At 38.3% G+C, this 22,482-nt stretch overlaps 1 protein-coding gene and 1 pseudogene across 1 annotated transcript in view; both read right to left on the reverse strand.

Annotated features, from left to right (window-relative positions):
• Positions 1-22,482, reverse strand: part of PPP1R1C (protein phosphatase 1 regulatory inhibitor subunit 1C) — a 149,378-nt gene that overhangs the window by 64,920 nt on the left and 61,976 nt on the right. The window contains exons 3-4 of the mRNA XM_006151628.3: positions 2,665-2,702; positions 412-472 (exon numbers count right to left, since the gene is read on the reverse strand). Coding sequence (XP_006151690.1) covers positions 412-472; positions 2,665-2,702 — 99 coding nt within the window. The remainder of the gene's footprint in view (positions 1-411; positions 473-2,664; positions 2,703-22,482) is intronic.
• Positions 19,208-20,990, reverse strand: LOC102477028 (NEDD4-binding protein 2-like 2; annotated as a pseudogene).

Genomic DNA, 22,482 nt, shown 5'->3' on the forward strand with positions numbered 1-22,482 from the left:
TCACTATAGGGCGCATGCGCTCGCCAGACAGAGACAGAGAGACAGAAAGCGAGAAATCACCCCCCAGGGAGGATGGCCACGCCGCAATCCCTTCTCCTCCATTCTCCTCTCGGGATCTTGGGCATGCACGCACACACCTGGCGTGAGTTTTAAGCCACCGGGTCCAGGGCTCGAACCGCAGTCGACTACATGGGAGTCCAACGACATAGCCATTACGCTAACTGCTTGGTCCCCCTTAGTTATCACTTCTTCAAAATCTACTTTACTCTTCCTGAAACTAAACTTACCTTATTGATCGTTAAGCTCTTGCATTATAGAACTGATGTTAGATCTAGTTGATGATCAAACACATAGTTTTTGAGATCAGACAGCCTACCAACCCTAACAACTCAAGACGCTCCTGAACGGTACCTTTCATGGCCGGTGGTGTGTACACACTCTGCTTCCTTTGTTTAGGGGACGCATTCTGTGACTGCAGACAAAGAGAAAAAGTAAAGCCTTAGATTCAGATAAAAGGAACAATGATATTAGATCTGTAAGGAAAGTAAACTGTGTCATGGTTTGAAGATCTTTCTGATTCTCCCTGTCATGAAATACAACTGTAATCAAGGAGAAATGATACACATGCTCAGTGCTAGCCTAGTTTAAAAGATACATGAAGTTATGGGTCTATTTTACATCCTTTTCTTTTTAAGTTTCTTATTCATTGAAGTCTTGAAGTTACTCTCTTTACTTCATCATCTAGTAACATTGTGTTTTTTTTTTTTAAATAAAAACATCAATACTTTACATTGGAAAGGAAAATATGAGTTCTAAGACAAAGTATTATCAAAAAGGATACTTTTGTGTCCAAAGAATAATAGCACCATATCCTGGGATTATCAAGTGGTTGAGCAGGTAAAATGAAATCTGTGGTAAGTAATACCGCTTAAAATTGTCTTGAATTGGGACCAGCAGTTAGCGTAATGGCTATGCCGCTGGACTCCCATGTAATCAACCGCGGTTCATGTCCTGGACCCGGTGGCTTAAAGTGACGCCGGGTGTGTGTGCATGCGTTCCCAGGATCCCGAGAGGAGAATGGAGGAGGAGAAGGGATTGCGGTGTGGCCATCCCCCCTGGGGGGTGATTTCTTGCTTTCTACCTCTCTGTCTCTCTCTCTTTCTGGTGAGCGCATGCACTCTATAGCAAAAATCTCTCCAAAAAAAAAAAAGAAAAAGAAAAAAGAAACTTTCTTGAATTAAAATATTCAACCTAATATCTCCATTTCCATTTACTTAAAATTACAATGTTTAGATATTAGTCTCTTGTATGTTCAAAAAGATACATTTTCTCCTAATGAAACTGCTATATATCACTCTTCTTAAGCACAGTGGATCAAGATTAAGTTATTAAAGAAGGGAATTTCCATTTAAAAATGAAATAAATAGGAATATATTTGAGGGTCAAAATCACAAATAATGATATGGAACTATATCTATGAATATTATTTATACTAACAAATTGTATTTATGGGGTTTATACCCCAATTGGATTATATGAAAAACTCCTTTATAACAGCATGTTGATCTATACTTTAATATGGCAAGGACAGATATTTTAATTAATGAGTTTTATTGTTTGGAGCACGTACTTTTTTTTCAAAAAATTCAAGTATAAATATCTTTTTGGTATTGCTCTAGGCTCTAAATGTATATTTTTAAAAAACCATAATGTACAAAGTTTGAAAAAAACAGTGCTTCACAAAGTTGTCAATAGACTGCGATGTTTATTTCTTATAAATACCAAAGCTTAATTGCTCTCGAAGGTATCATCAAGATGTTGATATTTACCTGATGCAAAGCAATCTATTAAAAAGTGAAAATCCTCATTGTCAAATACATATCAACTAAGGAGATGGTAAAAGCAACTCTCTCCAGGATAGATTACTTTTATAATGTACAGGTACAGGCAGAGTAACTATACATTAATAGTTAATGTGTGAACGGTTGACATTTCTAGGGCTTCTCTATTGTTGCGGTCACATCTAGTTGATTTCAAGAAGCAATTATTTCTGGGATGTCTTATATACCTTGTTCCATACACATAGTCAAGGATCAAATGGAAAATTAAGTAGTAAAACATATTTATATGATATTAATAGTATAGTTTTTCAAGAATTTTCACAATGACCATATCACTAAGTTTTAGGGAAGCCTTGGGGAATATTATTTGGTATTTGTCCTTTCTACATTTCCTTCTTTAACTAGTGCTGTTTATACATACGATTGTGGGAATTATCAATTCTGCACAGGATCCTACTCTATATTTGCTCCTATTCTGGGTGCAAGTTTACTCTTTTCTTTATATTCTATATTCAACTCTCCTAGTCTCCCCTGGTTCCTGTCTTCTATTTGAACTATTACCAACACAATAACAGGCCACTAAAACCAATCTTTTAATTAAGAAATTTTTGCAGAGTTAGCATTTTATGGCTAGAGAATCTAAGTAATGAAGAAGCAGAGATTTTAATTATAGCAATTTACTGTTTGTTCAGTCAGGAAAAACGAAAGAAATATTTTTTAGTTCACAGTTATATTTATATCATCATGCATACAACATCAAATCAAGATGATTGTGCTTTTAATTGATTGAACACAAATGCATATGAAATAAAGGGAAACTCACTTCTCCTTGTGTGCTGTTCACCCTCTTGTCATCTATTTCTGCAAGAGAAGTTGATATAATGGATTAGAAATAAAATACTCTTTCTTGTAATAGATCTCTTAACAATGATGTAGGTCAAAGAGATTGCATAATTGCCTGGTGCTTATTAACAACTGTGGGCTAGAGTCGAGCAGAAAAAGACAGAGGTAAACAATTTCCTTATGAGATAATCTTATTCCAAAGACTTTAATAAAGCAATGGAAGAGGCCCACAAGCAGCATGGTGGTTAAGGCACTGGACTCCCACAAGGCCCACAACTGTCTGAGTTTCAGACCCAGTGACTTGAAAATCATGCAAGGTATGCATGTGTGTGTGCCCAAAATCTGAGAGGAAAATAGAGAATTGATTTCAGCATGACCATCTCCCCGGCTGGTGATTTCTCTTTTTCTCTCACTGTCTTTCTCTTTCCAACAAGTGCACATGCCCTATAGCAAAAAATCGACACACACACACACACACACACACACACACACACACACAAAGCAATGAGAAAGCAATTCTACTGAAATTTGAGACTTCTCACTTTCCAGCAGAAAGGAGACCAGGGGAATAATGTTTGGAACAATCACTGGTGTCATCAGCCCCACAGTATTAAGACAAAACCAAGCTTCTCTTATTAATTTTTGGCACCATCTGCTGATGACAGCCTCTGTCAAAGTTCCTCACACTTTTCACTAGAACAAACCTCCTTTCCCACTCAACATAATAGCCTTGATTCCAAGAAAGCCAGCACCCTTTGCTCTACATGCCCCAGGAAAGATCTATTTGCTCCATCAAATATTTCTTGGGACAGTGCTCAGGCAACCTCTACACAGTCTGTGTACAAAGGGTGGTGAGGAAGGTGACTGAGGTGGAGGGACAAGTGCCCACATAGTCTCTTTCCACAGAGGGAGGAGGAAGTTTTGGGTTTTTTCTTAACTCCTCACATACAGTGCACAGCTTCTGCGCATTTTTTTTTTTTTTTTTTTTTTGCCAGAGAGTGTGTATACTCTCCAAAGAAACAGAGAGAGAGAGAGAGAGAGAGAGAGAGAAAGCACTCCCCACCCCCATGCCCAATGGGGCATGGTCATGCTACAATTTCTACTCTATCATTTCTCCAACCTGTCAGGATTTGGGGCACACATGCACACGCACCTAGTATATTTTTTAAGCTACTGAGTCCAGACTCAAATTGCTCTTAGGCCATGTGGGATCCAGCCATCTTAACCCCCATACTACCAGCTGGCCCAAAGGTGATACTTTCTATAGCAAGAAACCAAAATGGCCAAGAAGATAGACTGTATATATAATATATATATGTATATATGTATAATGTATAATGTATATACACACACACATATATGAAACTATTTTTTATGATAACCTGATATCTGTGTTGCCAGATATTTTAAGAAGTTATGGAAACTTCTAATGAATCTTATCTTCCTTCCATAAAGAAACTATTGGTTTAGGACAGTAATCACAATTATTTGATATAATCACTGAAAATATCTAGCTTATTACCGGGCAGCTGTGAATATGTTAAACAGTTCTATCTATTAATGTGAAACTTTTAACCGTGAAATTTTAATTAAATATCAAATACAATCCACTGTAACAATGTATATATTGTGATTTATTAGAGTATGAAATACCAAAGGTTTTTTTAATATTTTGTTTATGTCTTAGGAGTTTCAAAAATTCAATCCAGAATCTATAACCTAATGATTTAGGAACAAAATGGCATCTGATCACTTAGCTTTGTACTTTTTATGCCATCCAACTGTAACACACACTAAAAGAGTGTCTTTCCAAGACTATTGGGAGGGCTTCACTCATTGCATCATTCAATATAAAGGGATTTTATTCTTTTTGTTGAATTTTATTGATATAATGTAGTATTTATGACATGATGACAAGGACTGAGAAAATCCAGTCCTGAATTTTTATCTTCAAATTGAAGAGTGAAAATCAAGTGACTTCCAGGTCAGCAGGTGTTACAGATGTTAGGGTGGCAGGATCCAACATGGCTGACTGTGCTATTTGAGTCCTAACTCAGTAGCTGGAGACACACGCCAAGCACGTGTGCATGCATACCCCAAATCCCAAGAGAAGAATGTATAAGGGACTGTGGCATGGCTATCCCTCCCAGGTGATTGTTTCTCCCTTTCTGTCTCTCTGTATCTCTCTCTGTTAAAAACATGTGCCCTAAAGCAAACTGAAAAAAAAAGAAAAATTTTCAAGTTGGTACAGACAAAAGTACAATGCGAACCATGAATAAATCATAATTTTCTTAAGATCCTCTGATTTAAGTATATATCTATTTCCCTTAATTGATTGTTACTAAATTGGGAAGGTTAATCATTCCTGCCCCACAAGCATCTCGCTGAGTGATTGTTTCAGTGCACACTCACACACACACACACACACACACACCATGTGCTCATAAGGCACACACATTGGGAGAACATGTAGACACAAACACAATGTTCTCTCTCATTTTTCTCCTTTTATTCATAATAGAGTTCATGCATGCACACATGAGAGAGAAAAAGAGAGAAAGGAGCATCCTTTGCCGGGTCTGGTCCTACCAAAATCCCCTTCCTCCAGCCCTCCAGCTCATCAGATCTTGGACATTTACATGCATAACTGACATTTTTCAGGTTAGTCTGGATGGGAGTTTGAACCAGTCAACATTCGGGTCCAGCTTCTCTTGAGCCATATGTTTTGACTCTATCCCAGAGCTGGCCCTGCTTTTAATTTGTACCAAAGAAACACCCAGGGGAGGAGAGCCATAAAGACACATGTGAACCTCGCCAGCTCTTTGCACAAACATATCAGAATGGTGTTTTTGATGTCTGCAGGTTCTCCCCAGGGCCTCAAACCGTGACCCCATGGCCAACCTCAGAAGTGTTCAGGAAAGCAGGATTTTCCATAAAAATAAGAGTAGATCTATATCTTCAAATTGTTTAACTTTCTCTAAACCAAGGGGGAAAATACTATTTTAAGGTACAGTTAAATAAAAGCAGTTTGTTAACTGATAAAGAGACTTATTCACTGAATTATCCATAATCAAAACACACAAATTTTCTTTAAAAGGCTGTTGTACCTATTCCAACTTCATCATTTCTACATTTTTCCTCTGTCAAAGACCGTTTGGTTTGAAAGAAGAAATTCTTTGCTTTGGGAGAAAAATGTAAAGTCATCTAAGCATAACATTTTAAGGAATATTATCATCAATGAGGATAGAGATAAAAATGTAGAAATTTTTGAGTATTGATTAATTAGAATGCTCTTGAGATATTTAAGTTCATGACAAGAATAGGACAAACTCAGGGTTCTTATGGATAATACATAAACCACAAACACCAATCATTCCACTGCCTTAGAAATATAAATTAGCAACCAATTGGTGGCATGGTGGTGTAAGGCAGCTGGATCCCACATGGCTGACTGCATGACTGGCATCCCAGATCAGGTGGCTTGTAAAACACTCTGGGTATGCATGTGTGCATGCCCAAAATCCTAAAAGGAGAAATGGATTTTCTCATGCAGTTTGAGTTCAGACCTGACAGCTTGAACCCCACATGGGGTACTTTCTCACTTTCCCTCTCTGTCTTCCTCTGTCTCCCTTTGGAAAGTGCATGCACCGTCTAGCAAATAAAAAGATTTTAATTTTTTTTTTTTGATAAAAGAAGAAAGAAAGAGAAAGAAGAAAAAAGAGAAAAATCTCATCAGACTTTGGAAAACTAGCTGTAATAAAAAGAATTAAGGGCTGGTCATCCACTGTACAGAGGCAGCATGCTGCCAGTGACTCTAGACACATATATGCAAGAGCAGCATTTGATTCCTGGGCTTGCCTGCACACACATGCATGCCCATCAAGCTGGCAGGCTCAGGAAGATGGAAGGAGGAATGCAGCATGAGATCTTATTGAGAGTGACCCTGCCTCTCTCTCTTTCTCTCTCTCTTTCTCTTTTTCTGTCTCTTACTCTCCGAGAAAACGAAACACACTTAAAAGATTAAGGGCCCATAAAAATGAAGTGGAAGAGTGAGCCAAGCATGGAAGCCACAGTCAAAAATAAAGTTTCTGAACTGTGACAGAGTGTGAATTACAAAGACTAAGAAGTAAGATTTAGAATAAAGTGATAGAAAAATAAGGAGACCACGGGTGAGGCTGGCAGAAAAATTCATGCTTTGGATAAAGCACTGGGGAACAAATATAAATGTTATTACAATTCTTCCACCTATCTGTCATGACCACATGCAAGTCACTTAATCTTCCAAAACTGCAGAGTTTTTTCTCATGTGTGAAATAGGAGAAAAGAAGCATAAAAATTCTTACTTTATTTTTCTTATTTTCTCATAAACTTGTCTTGGGGAATTCAAAAATGACAGAACTGGGAACACAATTCCCTGCTCTTTAAGTATGAACTGCACATAATAACTTCCTTTCCAAGAGTATGGTATGGAGAAATGAGTGTCTTTACTGCAGAGAAACTTGATAAACATTATTTCAGCCAGTGACCAAGGTCAACAGCAGCCACCATAAATCATGTTGGTAGTATGAGTCTTTGATATTGTGGGATTAAGATAGCATTTTAATTCAGTTATCTTCCTCCTCAAAACCTTTAATCCCAGTCTAGTCATGAGAAAAATACCAGGCAAATCCCAATACAGGGAAACTGTTCAGTAAACTTGGCTAGTACTCCCCCGAATCATTAAGATCATGAAAATCAAGGGAAGTCTGAGGAACTATCATAACCAAGAAGAGCCTAAGTAGAAATGATAACAAAATGTAATGAGGTATCCTAGATGGGATCTTAAAACTGCAAAATGACTTTAGATTTAAAAAAAACTAAGAAGGGACCAGCAGTTGGCTTAATGGCTATGTCACTGAACTTCATGTAGTCAACTGCAGCTCAAGTCCCCGACCCAGTGGCTTAAACTCACTCTGGGTGCGTGTGCGTGTGTGCCTGAGATCCCAAGAGGAGGATGGAGGAGAAGAGATTGTGGCATGGCCATCCCCCCTGGGGGGTGATTTCTTGCTTTCTGGCGAGTACACGTGCCCTATAGAAAAAAATTCTAAAAACAAACAAACAAACATTAAAAACTGAGAAGGACCAGCCCCATGGTCTGGTGGTTAAGGGAATCAGATCCGACATGGCTGACTACAGTTCTAGTTCAGACCTAGCAGCTTGACTAATATGCTGGGTGATGTACGTGTGTGCCCCAAACCCTGACAGGAGGGAGAAATGGAGGAAAAGGAATTACACTCTGACAATTCACTACTGGAGACTACTTTCTCACCTTCAATCTCTGTCTCACTGTCTCTTTCTGACAAGTTCAGGCACCCTCTGGCAAAGCAAACAAACTAACTAAGGAAATATGAATAAACCATAGACCTCGGTTAATAATCGTAAGTCAACACTGGGTCATGAATTGTAACAATATAACTTTAATGACAAATGCAAGAGGTGGATAATCTTAAAACTCTGAGTGAGGAGGGGGGAATGGAATTCAATGTATCATCTACTTAATTTTTCTGTAAATCTAAAACTCTTTAAAAAATTAAATCTGTTGGCCAGCCATGGTGGAGCTGTGTGTGATGCTCTGTGATGGCTGAGGCTGCAGAAGATGGAGGCTCAGTTTCTGGGTCGACCTGTACCCACAGGGCATGTGCACTGGTGCCCACAACCCTGCCAGGCTGGGAAGGCTGAAGGGAAGGTTGTACAGTGAGACCCTGTTGAGTCCCTTTCTCTCTGTGTCTCTGTCTCTCCATGTCTCTCTTTGTCTCTCACTCCTATGAGAAATAGAGATGAATATTGTGATATATATACATAAAAACGCAAGCAAAAAAAGTAGATAAATGACAGCAGTAAATGCAAATAAAAATCACCCTAAGAGTATGTTTTCTTTATCACTGTCAGGATTCTGTGTATAATTTGAAGAACATGACTAGGGAGTCATATTGGAAAATAAATAGTACGGGCTGGTTCTGTGGCCTGCTGTTAGGACAAAGGGCTCCCACACAGCCAACCATGTGGTTTGTTTTCCAGCCCTGATGGTGATCTCTCTGTATTTCTGGCTTCTGGCTAGAACATGTGCCTTCTTGCAAATTAAAAAAAAAAAAAAAAAAAGAAAGTGGATGGTGTAACCAAAAATAAAACTATTATTTAGAATGTCCTATAGAACTGATTAAAGGAACCAGTAGATGATGTAATAGTTACATTACTGGATTCTCACAGAATTGACTACAGTTCAAGACCCAGACCCAGCAGCTTAAAACTTACACCAGGTGTGTGTGTGTACATGCTCAAAATCCCCAGAGGAGAATGGAAGAGAAGGGATTGTGGTGTGGTCATCACCCCAGGGAACGATTTCTCACTTTCTGTCATCTCTCTGGGGAGCACATGTGCCCTATAGCAAAAATATCTCGTTAAAAGAAAAGACGAAAAAGAACTGATTAAAGAGAGAGGAATAGAAAGAAATAAACTTATGAAAAGATTTTAATGTTCAGTCGAGGTTGTTGAAAGCTGATTGAAGCAAAGATTTATTACTAAAAAAAAGTAGGGAGTTCTACAATTTTCAAACAGGTCTAGTGATAATGAGAGTACTTAACTTTTATTGATTGATTGACTGAATGAGGAAAGAGGTGAAAGAAAGTATAATAGAAAATATTGCAAGCATATGCTTAATTATACATAACCCCTGGCTTCCTGCTTCTGTGTGTTTGTTCCTAATATCCAGACTGTTCCTCCATTCTTCTTTTTCTTCTTCTTCTTTCTTTTTTTATTTTTTTGGAAGTTTTTGTCTTAGGGCAGGTGAGCGTGCTAGCCAGAGAGAGAGACTGAGACAGTGAAAGGGAAAGTGAGAAATCACACTCGGGGGAATGACCACACTGCAATCCCTTCTCCTTCATGCTACTCCTGGGATCTTAGGCACACACACAGACACACACACACACACACACACACACACACACACACACACACACGTGCCTGGCATGATTTTCAAGCCACCGGGTAGTGGATTCTAACCACAGTTGACCATGTCAGAATCCAGTGATGTAACTGCTGTGCCATCTGCTGGCCCCCCTTCCCTTATTCTCAGTACCACTATCCCTCAGAGTTCTGTTTGAATGGCATGTCCTCTTGGAAACCTTTCCCAATCTATGCTTCTCCCACTCCCCACTGAAAGTTATCTCCTTGCCCCAAACACGTACAGTACTCTGTCTGCCTGTCTCATAACAGTGAACACTGCATACTCTGTATGTATCTCCCCAGACAACCTGTGAAACAGTGGGAATTAGGCTCCTTGATTTTCCCACAGTTCTTAACACAGTAATATAGACACAAAATAACAGCTTGTCAAATAAATGTATCTTAATGTCTACATTTTGTAAAAGAAGACCACCAATTTGCTACTTCTCTGTATATCAGAATAAGATGGGGAAGTTGCTCAGAGTAGGTGCTAAATAAATATTTTTAACATGTAAGTGTTTGATTTGTAAACTTAAGAGACATAGCTTTTATTTTTATTTTTTTATTTTTATTTGTCAGAGGGCTCATGTGCTCACCAGGAAGAGAGAGAAGGAAAAAGAGAGAAAATGAGAAAGTATCCCTTTCATCATGGTCACGCTGCACTCCCTTCTCCCTCGTTCTTCCTCCTTTCATTAATTTAGGTACACACAGACACACACATGCCTGGCATGTTTTCAATCCACCAGGTCCAGAATGCAAACAGTGCAGCTGTCCATGTAGGATTCATCCCTTTTAACCAGCAGGCCACAGGCAGACCCCATAACTTTGACTTTTTTTTTTATTTCAATGTATTTACTTACCTTCATTCAGTATATATCATTACAACATACAAAATGAGATTTTCCATCCAGAATACACTGTATATTGGCTCAGTCAAGCACATCAACATACGTGTTATCGTCAACAAATAATTTTCCATTTCTTGTTTCTTGTATATTTTGCTTTTCTTCCCATCCTTGATTCCCTATCTCTCACACTCTGCCATCATGCCCCACCCTCCTCCCACACTGTCTCTGATATCCATGGTTTCTTTCTGTGCCTTTTCCCCCCACTTTATTGATTCACTAATGAACTTAATTAATCTAAATATTTCCAATAGCAAGTGCAGCTGATATATACATATCCATGAACACAAGTCTGACTTTAGGCATAAACCTCAGTGAGTAGAATGAACATACTATAAAGTAGCACCTAGCTGGGGTTATATAGCTTACTGCAGTCATCAAATAGGTATTTTTTTTTTTTTTGAGAGGTTTTTGCTATAGGGCGCGTTCGCTCGCCAGACAGACAGAGAGAGACAGAAAGCGAGAAATCACCAGCCAGGGGGGATGGTCACGCCGCAATCCTTTCTCCTCCATTCTCCTCTTGGGATCCTGGGCATGCACGCACACGCGCCTGGCATGAGTTTCAAGCCACCGGGTCCGGGACGTGAACCGCGGTCGACTACGTGGGAGTCCAGCGATATAACCATTACGCTAACTGCTGGTTCATAGGTATTTTTAAAGTATTTTTTAATTTCAAGAAAAACAAGTTTTGTGTTTTTCTCCTGAAACTATTTTTTTAGTTAATTAATTAATTTACATTCATCCCCTAAGCATCGTCACAGCATACAAAATATAAGGCTTTGTGGCTTAATCATGCATGTTATCATCAATAATTTTCCATTTCTAGTTATATATATATATATTTACCCCTATGCCTGACCCTCTGCCCTTTCCCACCCTCTTCTTACACTATCTCTGGTGTCTACAGTTGTCTTCCATTCCTTCCCCCCACACACATTTTATTGATCACACAATTTCTTAAATAATCTAACTACTTTCAATAGCAAGTTCAGCTGGTAATTTCAAGAACAGCAGTTTCAAAGAGGTAAGAAAATTTGCTTAAAACTTAAAGCCTAGAAACAGGTGACTATTCTGTTCAAATAGTAGGTACATGAGCCCATTGACAGCTCAAGACAGGACAAAAACTCTTAAACCCAGACAACAAAGCCTAGAGAAAATGCAGCAATATTTTAGTCAAAAGTCACAGAATGCTATTTTGCCAGTTCAATCTTATGTACTTTATCTTCTGTTGTGGTTCGATCTTCCCGATTGAATTCTGGGATATAATATTCAACTCCAGACTTGTTCCTATGATTAAGTTGGCCATTTTCTTAGCTTTTGAACTCTTATTTCTGTGTGTCTGTATTTAATTTTTCTGATATAACACTCCATTGAGGACTTCTTGGAGCTCTGGTCTCATGCTGGTGAAGTCTTTCAGGTCATAACTTTGACTTTTAAAATATCACTTCACAGAATAAAAGAAGATGTAAGTGAGGGCCCACTCCTGAGTATAGGAGGTCTCCAGATGATGATAATACATTAGCTGATTTTTTACAGCAGCAAGAAAATCCAATTGTCCAAAAGTTGGATATAAAGAACTTAGTATTTTTGAGCTGTCTCATTTATCTTGTAGAGTGGTTGGTGCTGAAAACTTGTGCACCACAAAATCCATATGCTGAAACATAATCCACAATGTGATAGTATTAAGAGGTGGGGCCTTTGGGAGGTGATTAGATCATGATGATACAGGTTTCATGAGTGAGATCAGTGTCTATAAAAAAGAAAAGACTCAAGGAACTTGTTTACTCCTTCTACCTTGTGAGGATGCAATCAAAAGAAGTCATTTATGAGCCAGAGAGCAGGTCTTCACTAGAGGACCTCAACAGAAATCAGCAGCCTCACACAGCAGCTAAAAATATGGAAATAAATTATTTATTCAGGATATTGGCTGCAGAAAAGCACTTCCCCATATATATAGAATGCTTTGGTTAGGTGAAGTCCAATTTCTTAGAATAACCCAAAAAATTCAGACTTCTGATGAATTCAGATAACAGAGGGTCACTTGAGTCTTTATTTTAGGCAGTTATTTTGGAAACATGAGTGAAATAGTCAGCTTAGAGGAAACTGGAAGACTTCCAATAAAAGCAGTGTCGTCAGTTCATGCTGTGAAGTCTCTTGCTCCAAAGCAATAGCAATGACAAATTAAATATAAGAAGAGATAACTAAAAACATAAAGCTACAGCCAAAATTAGTCAAATATCTCTATGGACATAAGATAAACAAAATTCAATAAGCAAGTAAGAAACCACGGGTCTGAAAGATTAGACACAGAGCACGCAAAGGCAACTGGAAGTTCCAGTCCTTCAGTAAAAGGACGAACTTCATGTGCAGGAAGAGACAGAAGCCAGGCTCGCTGCCTGGAAACAGAGCTCTCTTAGCTATGTAGAAAAAAGATACTGATCTCTATTCTAGGGACACAGGAACAAGCCACCAGAGGCTCAATGATTGTCTCTACGTTACTTCTAGTGTCACTATCAAATAAGACCTGAATCTACATTAAGAATCTGTAGTATTGATGAGACCAGCAGTTAGCGTAATGGCTATGTTGCTGGACTCCCATGTAGTCGACCACGGTTCGCATCCTGGACCCAGCAGCCTAAACTCATGCTGGGCACGTGTGCGTGTGTGCCCAAGATCCCGAGAGGAGAATGGAGGAGAAGGGATTGAGGCATGGCCATGCCCCCTGGGGGGGTGATTTCTCGCTTTCTGTTTCTCTGTCTCTCTCTGTGTGTCTGGCGAGTGCACGCACCCTATAGCAAAAACCTCTTTAAGAAAAAAAAAAAAAATTGTAGTATTGAACAAAGAAAGACTCAAGAACATAAACAAGCAAAGGTGAGCATTAAAGGAGGGAAATTCATATTCATGTTGAGTCAAAAATTATAGTTTCTAAAACAGAAGAGAGGAAGTTTTTGAAATACTGTCTAAAGAGAAAATAGTTGATGAATTCCTTCCAAATAAAAGCTTCAGAACAATCTGAAATGACCTTAAAATAACTATCTTCAGGCACCACAAAGAGACAAAGGAGAAAGAATACCCATTAAAAAATCAAAAATAGGGATGAGCAAGTGAAATATTAGTTAAGGTGCTAGACTCCCACATGGCTGACCATGGTTCAAGTCCTGGACTTGGTAGCTTGAAAAATCACACCACTGTGTGTGTGTCTATGTGTGTGTGTACCCAAAATACCAAGAGGAGACTGGAGGAGAAGGCACTGCAGTGTAGCCATCCCCCAGGAGATGATTTCACACTTTCTCTCTCTGTCTCTCCCCAGTGAATGCATATACCATATGGAAAAAAATAAAAATAAACTTAAAAAATTGAAACAAAAATGGGCTAAAATGAAACAAGAAAAATAGATACAAAAATAAGCAATTAGAGATATAAAATTTAGTAGTGAAAATAAGCTCAATAAAATTGTAAAACCTGGACCGTAGGTGATGTGGAGGTTAAAGCACCAGATCCCACATGGTTGACTGAGCAGTCTGAGTCTTGGACCCAATGACTTAAGAATCACACTGTGTGTGCATGCGCATGCCAAAAATTCTGAGAAGAGAATGGAGGAGAAAGGATTGCAGCATGGACATCCAGACAGGTAGTGACTGTCCATATACAAAACAAAACAAAACAAACGGGACCAGCAGCTGGCATAATGGCTATGTCGCTGGACTCCCATGTAGTCGACCGCGGTTCGAGTCCCAGACCTAGTGGCTTAAACTCACACCAGGCATGTGCGCTTGCGTGCCCAAGATCCTGAGAGGAGAATGGAAGAGAAAGGATTGTGTTGTGGCCATTCCCCCTGGGGGGTGATTTCTCGCTTTCTTTCTGTCTCTGTCTGTCTTTCTGGTGAGTGCATGCGCCCTATAGCAAAATCCTCATTAAAACAAACAAACAAACAAAAAGATAAAGCTAAAACAAAACAAAACAAAAAACCCAAAACCTAAAAAACTAAAAAAAAAAAAAAAAAGTGAAAAACTCTAGGCAGGACTAACAACGATTTATGTATACACGTAATGTGTGTTAGTGTGTGTGTGTGTGTGTGTGTGTGTGTGTATGTGTGTAAATTCTAAGGGGCTGAGAAAAGACCAACAGGGATTTGGGGACCTGAGTAGAGATTTTCTTGTCTTTTGTTTTCGTTTATTTGGTTTGGTTTGGTTTGGTTTTATTCATATGTCCTGGACTCCATGCTAGAGAGAAGCTTGCACTCTAGAAATGTTAACAAATGCAGACTGAAAAAGAATGAAAGAAAGAAAAAGGAAAAAGAAAAAAAGGAAGGAAGGAAGAAAGAAAGAAAGAAGCTTCCAGGAGAGCCTACTCTCTAACCAAAGGACTAGAAAAGGGACAAAATAGCAGGACAAAGACTTTTAGGGGCCACTCCATGACTGAATTCCATGTGGCCAACAGAGCAGTTTGAGTTCCATACCCTGTGGTTTGAAAAACACTATAGAGGGACCAGCAGTTAGCGTAATGGCTATGTCGCTGGACTCCCATGTAGTCAACAGCAGTTCGCATCCCAGACTAGGTGGCTTAAAACTCATGCTGGGCATGTGTGCGTGCATGCCCAAGATTCCGAGAGGAGAATGGAGGAGAAGGGATTGTGGTGTGGCCATCCCCCTGGGGAGGGGGGGAATCCCAGAGTTAATGAGGTCCTCTTCCATAACATTAATGGAGGGTAAATGGGATCCTGTACTTCTAATCCTCTCCTTGTATAATGGCTCTTCTTCCCTAGCTCTGTAGGAGGGGTCCAAGTGGAAAGTGGCACTTTCACAACCACCTCAGTGGTAATGAGGAATTAAAAGAGAAATGATTCCTTATCACAGAGAAAAGCAATATGGAGAGCAGCAATTTCTTATCAGAAATTATGAAGTCAGGCCCAGCTACAGTGGCACAGGGGGTAGCATGCTGCTCTACAAGGCTGGACTCACATGGAAGGCCCAAGTTCAGATCCCAAATTGACCTGAATAGCCTGAGCCATGCTCTTGGAGGGCTAGAAGGCCAGAGAGAAGGCATCATGTTGTGATGTTGGGATCAGACACTGTATAGAATACCTGTATCTCCTCTCACTCCATAAATTAATACATACATATATACACATAAATTATTTTAAAAAAAGGAGAGGGGATTATGAGGCCAGAGGGAATAGCATAACTTTTTTTGAGAGTTAAACAATAAGAGCTGTTAACTCTAAAATTCTATATTCAGTAAAATTAAACTTGAAGAATGAAGCAGAAATAAAATAAAAAATCCTTACACAAACAAAAACAGAGAAATTGTTACCAGCATATCTACCCTAAAAGAAATGACAAAAGGAAGTTGTCTAACTTCTTTTTGGGAGATGATTGAAAGGAGGAGCCTGGGAACATCAGAAAAGAAAAAAGAATGATGGAAAGAGCAAAAATATGTGTAAAAAATCACAGACTTTATCCTCTTGAGTTTTCTATATTATGTTTACCAATGAGACCAAAAATTATAAAATTCCTGAACATGGTTCTCAATGAATGTGGAGAAAATATATGAGACAATAATTTAAGTAAGAGAAGATAAAATACCTTAAAAGAAATAAAATTTATCAGTGTTGGCAGGTGGTATGGTGTTAAAGGCACTAGACTCCCACATGACTGACCGTGGTTCGAATTCCAGACTGGGGGGCTTGCTTTCTCACTTTCTCTCTTCCTCTCTGGTCAAATTAAAATAAGTAGATAAATAAGGTTAAATAAAATAATTCTTTTTAAAGTTAATATATTTTACTTGAATGGATTAAGATTGAAATCAGTATTCTGCGGTAAGTTAAGGATGTCTAAAGGTTCAATTGCTAAAAATCTATACCAACAGATACACTCAAAAACACTATAGGTAAGGGAACCAGCAGTTAGCGTAATGGCTATGTCGCTGGACTCCCACGTAGTCGACCGCGGTTCGTGTCCCAGACCCGGTGGCTTAAAACTCACGCCGGGCGCGTGTGCATGCGTGCCCAAGATCCCGAGAGGAGAATGGAGGAGAAGGGATTGCGGCGTGACCATCCCCCCTGGGGGGTGATTTCTCGCTTTCTGTCTCTATGTCTTTCTCTGTCTGTCTGGCGAGCGCATGTGCCCTACAGTGAAAATCTCTCCAAAAAAAAAAAAAAACCACTATAGGTAAATAAAAATGAAATAATAAAAATATTCATGCCAGTTACCAGAAGGTAGGAAAAAGAAAGCAGAAACAAAAATCAAAGACAAAGAAACCAAAACTAAAATGGCAGATTTAAGCCATAATTTGTCAATAATTATATTAAATATATGTAATCTAATATACCAATCAAAGAAAGAGATTGGTATGGTGGATAAAAATTTAAATGACCTAACTACATACAAGGACATTATGCTAATTGAAAGAAGCCACTCTTAAAAGTCACACACAATATGATTCAATTTATGCAACATTCTCTCATAACAAAAATATAGGGATAGAGACAGATCACTGATTGTCAGGAATTAGAAATAGTGAGGGGGTAAGAAAGACATTCCTATGACTAGGAAGGGGTCGTAAGAGGGTGATACTTTTGATACTAAAATAATTCTATTTCTAGATTGCTATGGTAGCAATGTACACATAGTTAAAGATTTTGCCAATGTCAATGTTACGGTTTTATTATTATAATATATATGTTACTATGAGAGGAAACTGGATGAAAGGAACACAGACTTTTCTGGACTATCTTTGCAACTTTCTATGAATCCTTAATTATTTCAAAACTAAAAGTTAAAAGACACAAATAACAAAAAACGTGTACATAATTTAAGAAGAAATTAGTAAGTTAAAAATGTTATGGGAACCAGCAGTTAGCGTAATGGCTATGTCGCTGGACTCCCACGTAGTTGACGGCGGTTTGCGTCCCGGACTCGGTGACTTAAAACTCACACCGGGCGCGTGTGTGTGCGTGCCCAAGATTCCGAGAGGAGAATGGAGGAGAAGGGATTGGGTGTGACCATCCCTCCCTGGGGGGGGGGGGGAGTGATTTCTCACTTTCTGTCTCTATGTCTCTCTCTGTCTGTCTGGCGAGCGCACGTTCCTATAGCGAAAATCTCTCAAAAAAAAAAAAAAGTTACTAAGAAATTTACCCATATTCAGTACCAACAGATAAAATGTAAAATATTTGGAACAAAGGTTAACAGACCCGAAGACAAGATTCAGGGCCTGTCAAAATACATGAGAGACCAGGCATAGACAGAATACAGAAAAACTTACAAAATGTTATAAAATTGAAAAGATACATAAATCTTCCTAATAAAACTAGGTGCCAAGAAAGTTAATAAAAATAACTCTACATACAGGTCATAGAAATGAAAGTTCAGAATATTACATTTAAAAAGAAATCTTGAGAGTTACAAGAGATAGAACAATTATTTACACTTTATCTGCAGTAAAAAATACCAGAGGACTAAGGCACTGAAGTAAACAGAACTATTTTTCTACAGACTTAATTTTATTCAGAAAAAAAAAACACAAAATATAGACATTTTCAGACATTTGGAAAAAGAGCAATAGTTTTACTTTATTTTACTGATGAGTAAAATAAGCTTATGTTTATACATGGGTACTTAAAAATAATAATAACATTTATACAGAGTGATTTAAATATTTTTCATTTTATAAGCATTTTAGTTAAAAATGTATTCCACAAGTTATATGATGAGTCTTTAAAATGTTCATGAAAAATGCATATTAGGAAAAAACTATGCATCAGGACCAGCAGTTGGTATAATGGCTATGTTGTTTGACTCCCTTGTAGTCAACCACAGTTCGAGTTCTCGACCTGGTGGCTTAAACTCACACCAGGCGTGTGTGCATGCGTGCCCAAGATCCAGAGAAGAGAATGGAGGAGAAAGGATTGCGGTGTGGCCATCCCCCCTGGAGTGTGATTTCTCGCTTTCTATCTCTCTGTCTCTGTCTTTCTGGTGAGCACATGTGCCCTATAGCAAAAACCTCCCCCAAAATAAATAAATAAATAAATAAAAGAAAAAACTACACATGAATTTTACATTTTTATATAAAAATAAACTCATGCTTAAATTCCATTTTTCAATGAACATTTTAAAGTCCCCTCATACATCACAAAACAGAGTGAAAGAATAAAAACATTCAATTTTTTAAAGAGATTTTTGTCTTAGGGCATATGTACTTACCAGAGAGAGACAGAGACAGAAGGAAAGTGAGAAATACTCCCCCCCCTCCCCCAGGGATGGCAATGCCACAATCCCTCATCCTCCATTCTTCTTACAGGATCCTGGGTATTCATGTACACTCATGGGCATGATTTTTAAGCCACCAGGCCACCAGGTCTAGAACTCTAACCATAGTTGGCCATGTGGGAATCCAGCATTATAATCCCTATACTATCTGCTGGCCCTAGACAATTGCTTTTTTTTATACAATTTTATATAAATTTTATTTACACTTCAGAATTTAAACAACTTGCTGGAAACATCCTTTGTGAGACAGCATAGTCTTTTTTTTTTTTTTTTGGAACTATTTAATTTTCATGAAGGTCTCACTAGTTTTTTGTTTTTTTGGTTTTTTTTTCAAGAACAAGCAACAAATATGTTAACCGAAATAGCCGATTTAACGATCATTTGTGACAAAGACATGATTATGTGGGCCTAAAGAGCCTCTGTTTCTCCTGTGGAGGAGGAGGCCTTAGTGTGTTTTTGTGTGATGGTTCCACTGAATTCATTACAATAGAGATGGACATTTGATATTCATAACAATCCAACATCTGAGCAATCTTCTTTCGAGATACACCATGTTTATTCCTCTTTTCTAATTCTTCAGGATCAAATTTTGACCATGTTTCAGGTTCATGAAACTTTACTCTGTATCCTTTTCCTATGGCCATTTCCACATATAGTTTCATTTCCCAAGCTTGTGTATTAGTGTTGTCTATTATAACTGGAGATCTCCCCTGATTGATAGCTTGTTTGACTCTGTTCTGGTTCCAGTCATTGGCATCACCAAGTTGATTAACATTATACCTGTACCCATCTTGATGGCGAAAATAGTCATCAGTGGTGAACACGCCTATCTGACCAAGCAGAATTCAAGATAATGTTGTATCCCAGAACCAGGCAGACCTCTTAAAAGAATAAGTAACTTCTGCAATTTATTTAACCTTTCATCTTGAAACTGCTGGTGCACAAACCTGTCTGTTTCATTATGCTTGTCCACAGAAGGATCTTTCCAACATCCTTCTCTGATTTCACAGAAACCATTACTTGTATCTTGTACTTTGTAGCCACTTCTAGAGGGATGAGCAATGCTGCTGCTCTCATTATATTCTGTATATTCATTGTTCTGATCAAAAGTCAAACAATTTCAGTTAACATGACAATTATTTAACATAGTATGTATTTCTCATCTGAGAGTCATTGTGTACGCAAAAATATCTGAAGGTGGATTTGGTGGAACACTGAATCTCTGGATATCTATCTAAGTGATAGTTAAAACTCAGAAGAGGACCACTGGGGACCATAAAAAGTTGAACTGATTGCCACTCAGGCCTCAAGGATATGAACGAAATGTCGCAAACTGCAGGTATGACTTGTCCATTACAGGGATATTTGCCTCTCTCATTCCCCAAGTACTGCTTATAACCACAGTGTGACTGAAGGTCATTATTAGGATCTTTCTTTCCTTCATCAGATTGTAAGAGATCATTATTACGGTCCTGATAATATGAAGTAAGTTGTTCTTGAGAAGTTTCTGGTTCCTTAAAACTATCTTCCAAATGAAATTTTTCATTTTCAAACTCTTCAATTTCTTTGTAAAATTGGGATAATTCATGGTCAATTTCTGATTTTTCAGAGTTAAACTTCTGTTTTCTCTTCTGACTTTTCTTTGCCATTTATGTTGTTCAGAGTGTCTGCCTCATTCCTCTTTTCCTTAATTTTTTTCCCTCAGGGGGTTTGTAAATGGATCCTATAAATGCTTTACTTGTGCTATATATCTTATCATCTGTGGATATTAATGGTCAACTTGAATCCTGTAACACCCATGAATCAATAGATTTGATGAAATTTGGTCTATTACTATGTATCTCATCATGAAAAGGCCTCAGCAAATCTGTGGTTTTGGTTTTGTCCTTCTGAGGATGACTTTGTCCTCTAACATCAATGATGTCACAGGTACCTAATCATTTCCAGATTTTTCTTGGATTCTATGAAAATCAGTACTACCATGATGGGGGAAAACATAAACCTCTGTAGCTGACCTCAATTTTTTACAACATGGTTCACTTGTAAGTTCTTCTCCACGTCCCAGAAATTTAGCTTCAATTTCACCGTAAGACATCGTACTCTACAGCTCTGCCTTGACCTTTACCTCCCAAAAAACTTTCTTCTAGAAAGACATGGACCCTTGCGAAGGTAAAAGAAACGCAGAGACACAGTCTCAAAGCAGAGATGAGATGAGGTGAGACTTTGAAAGCCGAGTCCTATGAATCACGGTAACCAGGAGCACTTCCGTACGCAAGATGGCGACCACTTCTCTGTTACCGGGTAGAAATCACGAACTCGCGCCAGGCATTGTGGGATCCGAAGTCCGGCGTGAGTATGGCTGGGGGAACCTCACGGGGCTGACTTATCTCCCAGAAGCCATTGCATAAGATCCCAGACAATTGCTTTTAAAGTTCGAATTTTTATCCTATTTTAAGAGAGATTGATTAGTTTTCTTATGGTATCTTTGTTGAGCTGATTAGTTTACCTAGGTAAAAGTGTTTTTTTTTTTTTTAATATAATTTTGTTTTGTCTCATAGGATTGCTCAGATGTTGGATTGTTATGGTTCCAAAATAACTGCCTTTTCTTCTCTACTTTGAATTTTTGAGGTATCAAAAAAGGAAGCATTTTATTATACTTTGTTTAGAATTCAAACCTAAGTCTTTTCTTCCAGTTCATTCATTTGAGAGCTAGTTTCATTAGCGGACAGAAATTCATTCTACTTTAGTCAGCTGTCAATAAATTATTGTGTTTGTTTTTAAGCTATCTGAACATATTAATAAGAACGGTATATGAACAGTCTTCAAAAAGTTCATAAAAGTGCAAATTATGAAAAAATTATATGATGCATGGATTTAAGATCTTTGAACCAAAATAAACTTGTATTTTATTTCCATTTTTCCATGAAAACTTTTTAAAATACTCTCATATTTTGTGACTCCAGTTAATTTCCCATCAAAAGACGAAAACGGAAATACTAATCCTAAAATGCAGTGGATAATTTCCTGTTTTCAATTTACAAATGGCAGGTTGAAGAAGTGAGGTAACATCCTGCTCGGTTGGTACACATGTTCTCACAGTTGTCGTAGGATGTGAGATATGCTAACAGGTGGGAATCAGAGGAGGAAGTACTGTGACCAATCTTAAAACAGGTAGGTAGAATGCACTAAAATAGGATTACCTGTCACAGACATCATCACTGTATATGAACATAACACACAAAAGAGATCAACATGATTATTTTACTTGTCAAGACATTCCTTGGGCATATCTGAACATTACTACTAGCTGACAGAGCCATGGATGCCTTCTCTAACAACAGGATGGAAACTGACATTTCCCTATAGTCTTTTCTTTCCATGGCAGAGGATATATACTTGTTCTCATTTATACTTGTTTATCTGACCATTTATCTTGATTTCATTTCTTTCTTTCTTTCTTTCTTTTTATTTTTTTGAGAGGTTTTTCATTATAGGGCGCGTGCGCTCGCCAAACAGACAGAGAGAGAGAGACAGAAAGCGAGAATTCATCCCCCAGAGGGGATGACCACGCCACAATCCCTTCTCCTCCATTCTCCTCTCCGGATCTTGGGCACGCACGCACACGCACCTGGCGTGAGTTTTAAG

The sequence above is a fragment of the Tupaia chinensis genome, unplaced genomic scaffold (genome assembly GCF_000334495.1).
Source record: "Tupaia chinensis unplaced genomic scaffold, TupChi_1.0 Scaffold000322_1, whole genome shotgun sequence".
Classification (NCBI taxonomy): domain Eukaryota; kingdom Metazoa; phylum Chordata; class Mammalia; order Scandentia; family Tupaiidae; genus Tupaia; species Tupaia belangeri.